The sequence below is a fragment of the Teleopsis dalmanni genome, chromosome 1, assembly GCF_002237135.1.
Source record: "Teleopsis dalmanni isolate 2A chromosome 1, ASM223713v2, whole genome shotgun sequence".
Lineage (NCBI taxonomy): Eukaryota > Metazoa > Arthropoda > Insecta > Diptera > Diopsidae > Teleopsis > Teleopsis dalmanni.
In genome coordinates, this window is record NC_051846.1 from 41,176,582 (window position 1) to 41,187,100 (window position 10,519).

General features: G+C 27.6%; 1 protein-coding gene across 1 annotated transcript in view; it reads left to right on the forward strand.

The window, feature by feature from the left end:
• The window catches only part of LOC119680056 (cytochrome P450 4d8-like), a 29,839-nt gene extending 20,121 nt beyond the window's left edge, over positions 1-9,718 (forward strand). The window contains exons 2-10 of the mRNA XM_038092688.1: positions 18-106; positions 1,605-1,643; positions 2,682-2,822; positions 4,999-5,083; positions 7,905-8,091; positions 8,155-8,541; positions 8,595-8,664; positions 8,726-9,294; positions 9,372-9,718. Coding sequence (XP_037948616.1) covers positions 18-106; positions 1,605-1,643; positions 2,682-2,822; positions 4,999-5,083; positions 7,905-8,091; positions 8,155-8,541; positions 8,595-8,664; positions 8,726-9,294; positions 9,372-9,718 — 1,914 coding nt within the window. The remainder of the gene's footprint in view (positions 1-17; positions 107-1,604; positions 1,644-2,681; positions 2,823-4,998; positions 5,084-7,904; positions 8,092-8,154; positions 8,542-8,594; positions 8,665-8,725; positions 9,295-9,371) is intronic.
• The last annotated feature ends 801 nt before the right edge of the window (positions 9,719-10,519 follow it).

The following is a 10,519-nucleotide window of genomic DNA, read 5'->3' on the forward strand; positions in this document are numbered from 1 at the left end:
CTGTGTAAATACGTAAGGATATTTGGTTAAACAGTTTAGTGTGTGCAACATATACATACGGTTACAGTATTGCAGATACCATAATAAATACTTACTGCTATGAATTATTTTGAAGAAATTTTTACTTTCATTATATTTAAATGTAAAATGTAAAAATTTTTATAGTTTTTACAATCAAAAAGTTGTTGAAATGAAAATTAAAAATTCTATTTATATTATATGTTATGTATCTATATGGATGTAAATAAATATAAAAATATATGAATATTTTACTATATGAAGCTTAATGAAATATCTTACAATAAATATTAACACTATATATATATATTTGTTATTTTAATTTAATTTAATTTTCTACATTTGCTGCAAATTTTATTTTCTAACAAACTAACAAACTAACGAATACGAATGTTGAAATTAAATCATTGCAAATCCCCAGGCATGTTCTGCCGCCTGTCTGCCTTCCGTAGTAGCACATTTAAAATGCAATAACTGGATTAGATTGTTACCATTATTGTTGTACTTTGTTGTTGTTTTTATTGTACTTATGTACTTTCGTATTTATAGAGTTTTAACACAATTGCACCAATTCCAGTTGACATTGTCCGTTATGCATTCCAACAGTAAGACTTGTTCAGGTGCATCAATGTTTTGTTACCCTCATCCTGACTTCATTAAAAATTCAAATGCTATATGGTTCATCGCATGTTGCAGGTACGTCCAATTTATGGCGCTTACGAAACACATTCTTCCTAATATATTCTAGAGAGGTGTATGGTTTCGATTAGCGTTCTTTTGAATTTTTATTAAGGTTTTGATATTTCTGTAAATAAAATTAGTTAAAATAATGAAAACGTACAAATGGAAACTTGTAGAACTGTGGAGAAGTATAATATACCATATGACTAGGATTTTTTATTTTGTGGTTTTAAATTTAAAAAAATCTAAATAAATTTTTTTTTAAATAATTTTGTTTTTGACCAGGACTAATTGGTCAATTATAAAATAAAAAACTATTTGACAAAACTTTTAAACAAATTATATACGGACTATAAACTAATACTTGAAACAGCGTTGTACCTTCTGCTCAAAAAGTATCCGGATTTTGTTGTTTGTTAATTATTCCTTAAGTAATTGACCTTTTTCAAAATTTTTTTTTGTTATGTTGGTACACCCTTTCTTGACATATGGCACAAATTTGTTAGTTTGTTTACAGCAGTTATTAATGTTAATTTAAGACTACCTCAAATGCATTTAGCGATTTTTACTATGGAAAATTCTTGTTATACGCTATTTTTTGATCAAACACAGTAAAAGAGAATTCGCCGAAGGAACTAAAAGACATACCTTCACTGGTCTACGAAAAGTGTATGGAAGATTGGGTTGTGTTGGCATATGTGTATCGTTTCAGAAGGAGCATATTTTGAATTTGTGTGTTTTATTTACAAAATCCGAGTACTTTTTGAGCAGAAGGTATGGTCAGCCATCTTTTAATAAATTAACTAAACAATTTTTTCTATTCGATTCCTTCTAAGTTATTATCTACATTAAAATTGATTTTAACGTCAGTTATAATGATCGCAACCATATTATTTAACAAAAACGATTGTATTTAATAAAGCGGTTTCGAATAGTAGTGAATAGTAATTCGAATTAATTAAGTTTATGATCTACCATATAGCTGTCTTAAAATTATTTCTTGTTTTTAACTTAATTAATTTTTGAGATTTCAAGTACGAATGATTGAAGTCAATCTTTGCCAAATTTGAAGCTCAGATTGATTAATTTTTATTTAATATTGAATGATAAGCAACCTACCCCAGTCCCAGCTTGTGCACAACTGCAACACGTGAAGTAATCTGGAATCACAATATAATATTTTTATAATAAATAGATAAATATGTATCAATAAAATAATAATATAACATATCATTTTTGTTTATTCGCGTAAATTTATTTAAATAAATAAATAGTAATTTATTTATAAATTATTTATTATTATATTTATAAAATTAATAAGAAAAAAATATATATATTGTGGGCGGATTCGAATAGCAAAGAAAGGACAAAGACAAAAATTTTTTATTTTTAATTTATTGAAATTTGGCTGACCATACAATGCTATTTCGAGTATTGCCAAGTACTCTTCATCAGTGGTCTATGGAAATAATCGAATTTTATTTAATTAGTTTATAGTCCGTATATAATTTGTTTGGACTGCAAGTGCCAGGCTTAGAACTCGTGCCTGTCGAATTAGAAGCGATGACTAATCGTGTTTATCCACAAATAGCAAAGGCTGCACAAACTTTCAATGCTCAAATTCCAGGTTTTGTCACTTATTATTATTTAATTAGTGACACCAACCAAAGCACTTGCCGTGCCTTTAAATTAGAACGAGCTATTAAACTAAGCTTTATTGGAAACACAAGTTCAACGAATTGAAAGTTAATCTTTGAGCTTGCCTATTTTTGTTTCAAAGCTATTCTTTTTGTAGAGACATCTGTTGTGCATATTTTTTTAACTTACTATATGTAAAGCGCCTTTTTTGGGTGCAATTTTACAAAGAAGCTATATTGTGATTTTATAGTGCAACGGCGGTCTTAAGCCAACGCACTGAAGATCATTATATATATATTCAATACATACAAAACACATTTTTTGCTAATCCCTTTTTCCAACAGTCGCGTATTAAACACAGAAAGGTTCAAAAGACAACCGGCATCATCAACTAATCCCAAAAACAACAAATGCATCATCAACGATTACAAGACAAATGATGTGAATTTCAAAGGACCAACTGGCATCATCAGCATGGTCATCAAGTTATATATCTAGTTATAATTATAATTATAATTATCTTATTTAAAATAAATAATTTTTTTTTAAATACTTTTGTTAATTGCGAAAAATAATATAATTGTTAATAAACTATCTGTTTTTTTTAAATTGAACATAACATCTTTCTTTTGAGAAGTCCTGTCCTCGCGAATAGAAATTTATTGTAGCGACTCTGAATAGCGGCTGAAGATACCCCAGCAAAAATTATAGCTATCCGAAAAATCTGTTTCGCTACAAGTGTTCATTAGTTAACTTATCCAAAGCCGTACATTTACTGTGAAAGTTCATTAACAAATACACTTGCTGTGTTAAATTAAAACGAAATTATAAAGCACTTGTAGAATAACTGAATTAATTAAATATAATTATTTTTAATTGTTAAATTCTAATACTATTCGTTTGTTATGTATATACAAATATTGTTACAAATATCGTCAATGTTTCAAATTTTAATAGAGTTCCTGCCCATGGCGAATTTTTATTAGCATTGATTGTGGAAACGAGTAATAGGGATATTTATACTGCAATCGGTGACCAAATTTAGTTATAAATAATAAACAATAAAATAAACAGTATACAACATTTAAACAACATACAATAACAATCTTTATTGTATGATATTTTGTCTCTTTCAAATAAAACAAAATACTATTTTCAATTTAAAAATTGTTTTCTTTAATAATAAAATCTTGCATAATGTTATTAATATTTCAACTATTAAGACTTATTTAATTATTATTCCTAATAAAAAAATACCATTTTAAATTTGAAAATTATATTTTCTATAACACTAAATACATTCCACTTAATAAACGTTTCTGTAATTATTTTTCTTACAAAAAAAAAATTTTCTTCTTTTTCTTTCCTAAAATAATAGAAAACTAATAAATTAAATTTTAAATTTAACAACAATGTTTTATGTAATATTAAATATGTTACAATTGTTAAAATCTTTTGAATTATTTGCAATATTTTTCTGAAATTTTACATTATGTATTATAGGTAAATCAAACATGATTGATTGATTAATTGAATTCTATCAGATTTATTTTCTTTTACAACTAAAACAATAAAAACTCATATAGAAGGAATCCCAACGTCAATCACTACCATACAATCAATTAAAATAAAGTGCAATCCCAATCCGGCTTGTTGAAGGTATTCAACATGATAATAAAAAAATTCAAATTTTTATGATTAATTTGTTTCAAATCTAAAAAATTATCAAAATCCCTTGATAGGAGTATCAATCAAAGCTGTTGTTTAACGGCACCTGTGGCTCTGCTTTCAACCACAATTTCATACACGTAAATTCTTTAGAAATACAAATTTTTTTAATTTATGCGTTAAATGATAAGTTAAAAATATAATATCTCTTGTTTGCTTTTATCAACATTATAGGAAAAATGCTGCGGAGAGAAAAAGAAATATTTTCTTTTTTATATATAAGTTTCTTAATTTAATCAATTTAAGATTTATCCTAAATAGACTCAACGACATATCGAAACTCTTCACGTAAGTACCCTAAACATTACTTAGCTGGTTTATTGTAGTACTAAAAAGTACTATCTGAGAAATGAGTAAAACTAGAAAAATGTTATCAATTAATGTGTACCTAATATATTTAAATATTAAATAATATAATACATAAGTTTCAAACTCAAAATTTGGTGAGAAGTCAGTTCGATCTGTAGAGCACGATACTTGTGATAAAATCTTGAAAGCATATCTATCATTATAAATATGTATTATAAATATTTTTGGGTGACCCGATAGGTCAAAATGTCATGGTAAAACATAACACACTTGTCTTTTGACCTAGCAAATAATAATTTATTTCAATTTTTTCTAATAATTAATTATAACTATTCAAAGGGATATTTGTAAGCTTCAAAAAATTTAGAATGTCCAATATACATAAGTAGGCGAATTCATCCGTAAACGGGACTATTAACAAAAGTTTTTGCCTAAGCTGTGTGTAGAGAAATAATCATATCAGGTAATCATTTATTCGTATAGTTCGTTACATTTACAGCCCAGTTTAGTCCTAGACTTTACATTTAAAAGCAAAAAGTCGTTTAGTATTTTGAAGGAAAACATTTTAATAATAAATATATTGTTACATTCAAAATTTTAAATAATTTTGTAAATATTTTGTAGGTATAAATATCCTCCGTCGTATGACCCTTTTTCTAAACCTTTGAAATCTGTGAATAAACCGATTCTGGGAGAGTTTCGTTTTTGGGTACGTTTCATGATGTTATTTCATTATTAGGTTTCTTCTTAATTTCACACCTGGCAGTCTGCTTAAATTGGATCATACGTGAGTGTTGAAGTTACACTAAATTTTAATTAACAATAAAAGTATAAATACAATTATCTTCATTCAATTTTGTTTACAATCATATTACAAACTCCTGATACTTTGAAAATATGAAATCATTTTCATGAAATGTAGAGATGAAAATACTGATTTCAAAATGTCAGCAATCGAAATCTGGCTTTATATATAAAACTTTATTATTCAACATTCTCTCTTTAAATATATTTGGATTAATAAAATCAACTTATATATAAAAAAACAAATATTCCTCAATATCATTTACAAAAATAATTCAGCCAAATCTTTTTAATGTTCTGATTTTTTGCAGATAGTTTATATTGCTAACTTTTGGTCAATTATGAATCTAAAACAATCAATAACGAAAAGTTGCATGTCCTGTACAGCTCGGAAAGGAAAAACGAAACAAAAAAAATGTATTTTTTCTGACATTATAAAAAATTAATAATGTATATACCACTATAAACTATTGTTATATTGTCGTATTCGGATAGTTAAATACTAATACATACAGTGTAATGTTAATAATATTTTTCTGCATAATAAAATAAATGTAATTAGTGTTTGCCTTATAATTATGACTCATATTTATATGATATAAAAAGAAACTAAAATCTTTTTTATGAATTTATGTACTCATTGCTATTTATTTCATTCTCTTCTAATTAAAGGTATCCACTTTTATTATACCACTGTAGCTTTAATATGACCATAAGCTAGCTTTATCTCTTCAATTGCATAAAAACTTTAACATTTGAAAGTCTATTTAAATTGCAGAAACAGAAAAACTTGACAGAGTGATAGATGACCTCATCGGTCATATCAGATTGTCATTTACTTAAAGTAGGGGTTTTAAACATCTCTTAACAAATATATTTATGATAACATCAAAGATAGACAGCACGTTATTTCTCTTGTAACTAACTAGTTGAACTGTTAAGAAAAATTGTTATGTATACACTTCTATAATATTTGTAATAGTTGGTGGGTTGGTTACAGTGGAAGGTCTTAGATAAATTCCATGTTCCTTAATTAGCGATTTTTTGTCAACACATTTCTTGCAAGAACCCTAGTATAGAAGAGTTAAGACTAAATACGTCCCGCTGAAATCACTTAATTTAATAGGTCTTTCGTCTTCACCGATGAACAGTCTGATAAAGAGGTATCTTCCTAAGAACCTATATCAACTGGACGCCAAAGACGGCCATTCGTAGAGAAAATGTATTATGGTTTTTAATATTTGTAATACAAGACAGAACAAATAGTTGATCAATGTTAAGTCATTAAAATTTCTAAACCGATTTGAGCTCAAAGATAGATCAAGTCTCAAATTAATCGATATTAATTGACTTAAAACAATAATGCGATATAGAATATTTCCATAAACTGCACTCGCAATAAGGTAACAACTATTTTATACATTAATTACTACTAACTAAATACTTAAAAAAGCACTGTAAATTATTACAGAAAATAAAAAAAATGGGGTCAAAATTTAATATTACATATTGTTGTATTGTTTTCTTGTTGTTTTCTTGTTTTTATTATCATTAATTAAATTGTTTTTATTTGAATTCATTTACACTAGTAAAGTGACTATGTGAATTTTGTTTGTAGTTTTTCTTACATTTCTAGGTTCCAAAGTATATTGTATACTTGTAAACTTCATTAAAGAAAATTATTCACGTCCGAAGTGCCGTTATGTACAAAAAGTGAAATTAATTAAGTGTAGCATTATGGCTTGCAAGATCAATTGTAACAACAATATTATTGTTACATTATAAAATAATAATAATAACTAAACAATTAAAAATTATAACTACTTTTAACAAGAACTTAAACTTAAAGAACTTAAAATAGTGATATACAGGGTACGAAGCAAACAATACCTATTAAGCGTTGTGCAAACAGAAGCAGTACGATTACTAGAGACAGATACGTAGTAATCAACGGATTAACGGCGGTAATAGATCCACTTACGAGCTATTGTATTATATTCTAAATATGAGAAAGTATTTCGAAAACATGATAAACGCAGCCAACATGTCCTTAATATTCCTAGCAAGACCCGAATTAACATTATCAAGAACAACAGTAACTGCAAACTGTGTAATATGAGAAAAAAAGAAGCTATTATCAATTTCATGGTTCAAAAAGATTCATATGAATAGTAAAATTTCTAATAAATACAAAGTAGCTGAGACAGTGTTCTGCATTTTTTTTCAACTGCATAGATGTCTGTACATTATCAAAAGCAAGTGTTTTCGTTCGACCGATATGGGACATCTTGTAGGCACTCAACAACACTATCTATAGTATTGATGTGTTTAAGAAAGGTCGTCTACGTAAATGAAAAGAGATTTTGTACGTCACATTTCTGGGGTTTCTTCATCAATAGTGACGGAGCCATTATGCATTATATATGAAGTAGGCATGAGAAATTTATTCTCTAACATTTTCATCAGTTGGTCCATTGATATTTAAGTCCAAATATTCGAGTTCAGAATTTTGAATTGCTGCAGCTAACCTGAATTACCCTGCATTACCTGAATTATTTAAAATTAAATATTAATGAATTGCCATATGATTTGTAATATAACAGCCTCGTAATTATTGAATTAATCTTATTCTATAAAGTTATTAAATAATGATTAGATTTTTGCACTGAAGCAATTCCTGAGTACATAAATAGTTAAAAGCAATTTCATCAATTTTAGTTTTCTAGAACATTTACGGTTGTTACTTGATCGCAAAAATGATTTTACTGACGCTCGTTATAATTTTGCTCTCAATGGCAGTTTTTATACATTTCTACAACAGGAGAAGATATTTACTAATGCGCAATGTTCCAAGTTTAGATATATATCCGATATTCGGCACGGTTTCAATATTTTTCAGGTTCAGTCAAATGGGTGTGTGAATTACTAAATTTTTGTTAATGGTCATATCATAGATAATAATCAAAATTACTGTAGATATTTTGACTGCCGTTCGAAGATACTATGTAAATTCTGGAAAAGTTGTACACGGTTGGGTTTTTCATCGACTTTTTGTTATATGCAAAGATGTGGAGATGATCGAACAAGTTTTATCCAGCAATCAGACCATAACTAAACTGCAAATTTATGACTTTTTGAAAGATTGGCTCGGCGTTGGTTTACTTCTTAGCGATGGTAGAAAATGGTTTGCACGGCGTAAAATTATCACTCCAGCATTTCATTTTAAGATTTTGGAGGAATTTGTAAAAGTTTTCGATCAACAAAGTACTATACTTTTAGACCGTTTGGCAACTAAAGCTGATGGTGTGAAGAGTTTCAATATTCAACCATTTATATGTGCAGCATCTCTAGATATTTTTGCAGGTAATAAGAAAAAAATATCATTATAAAATATAATATCCTTCCCCATATTTTAGAAAGTGCGTTAGGTACAAAAATATATGCACAAACGGATAAATGCGTTGAATATGCAAATGCTGTCAAAGAGTAAAGAAGCCAAGCATTTTTATCAAAAATAATTTAATAAGATTTGGTTTTAAAATTACAGGATTACTGATTTAATAGCTTGGCGTTCGTTAAAACTGCCATATCAGAGTGAATTGATATTTTCGTTGTGTTGTCCACATTTAAAGCTAAGACAAATAAAATTAACAAGACTTTTAAAAAACTTTTCTACACAAATAATTGAAAAACGTCGTCATGAATTGGAAATAGACTTGTCTCAATCCACTGAAGAAAAATCAAACGAAGACGATGAGATGATTGGTACCAAAAAGCGAAAAGCTCTCTTGGACTTGTTACTTCAATCCAATGTTGATGGAATTCCATTAACGAATGAGGATATTCGTGAGGAAATCGATACATTTACGTTTGAGGGACATGACACAACAACATCGGCAATTTGTTTCGCATTATTCGAAATATCTCGACACCCACGAGTGCAGGAAAAAATTTTGACAGAAGTTAATGAAGTTATAAATTTTAGTAGTAGCAATTCTATTAAAATCCAAGATCTTAACAAATTAAAGTATACTGAATATGTTATTAAGGAGACACTACGTTTATATCCATCAGTACCGATAATTGCGAGGAAAATAAATGCAGACTTTAAATATAGTAAGTAAATAAAATAAAATTTATATATCTTACTTTGAATTTTCATTAAAATATAAAATAATATGAAAATATTTCAGCTCATTCAAAGATTGGCGATGGTGTATTACCAGCGACTACAGAGTTTGTCGCTGACTTTTTTAATACAATGCGTGATCCGGATATTTATGAGAATCCAGAAGAATTTATACCTGAACGATTTGAGAACATGAAAATGGAATCTGCATTTGTTTATTTGCCTTTTAGTGCTGGACCCAGAAACTGTATTGGACAAAAGTTCGCAATGTTGGAAATGAAAATGATTTTGGCAAAAGTTGTATCAACTTTTGAGTTACTACCAAGTAAGGAAAGTATCCAAATTGAATATGCATTCATACTTCGTTCATATAATGGTTTTCCAGTAATCATGAAAAAAAGAAAAGTCTAATAATATAATTTAATTGTGTTTAGGAATTAAGAATTTAAAATTAATGCTAAAATCAAATCAACAAAAAACTGTTTTATTTTATTTAAGTTTGTATAAAAACAAGTTGTTTAGAAACATAATATTTATTAAACCACAAGACATCAAGCATATACGCGATTATTGGTATGGTGATCGGTGAAATGGAGTAGGTAGAGCAAGTTTTTAGAAAAATTATAAATAAGTAAGGAGCATGTTAGTATTAATATCAAAGCCGTATCCTTTTGGGCTCAAAATCTTATAGAGATATAGTTGGTTAAATAATAAAAGAAATAATAGTAACACCAAAAATAAGAACAAATTTTATAGAACGGAAGTTTCTGACAAAAACTGCAAAACCAGCAATATTGGAAGTAGAGTACATATAGAAGAAAGCCAATATATCTGATAGTCTGAATGTTTGGAAACCTTGCAAAAACTCAAATAAATATTTAAATTGACTAATCTTGAATGTTTAGTCGGTCTTTATATTATTTTGAGATAATGCTTAATTATTTAAGTATATAGATTTTCAAAAAATAATTATTTTTCATAGTGAATTTTTTCTCTTAGACTAGAATAAAGACTGACAGCCATAAAGATTATGATTAGATGACTTATCGTGTATTTGATGGAGACGTCATTCTTTCCATTCAAATAATCATATATTGAAGAGCTGGTAATATATGTTTAGATGACACAGAATCGTCAGCAATATTAACGCTGTCCTATGAGGAGTATTGTCTCTTCTAATAAAAATAACACTAGTTTACAGCCAAAAATTTC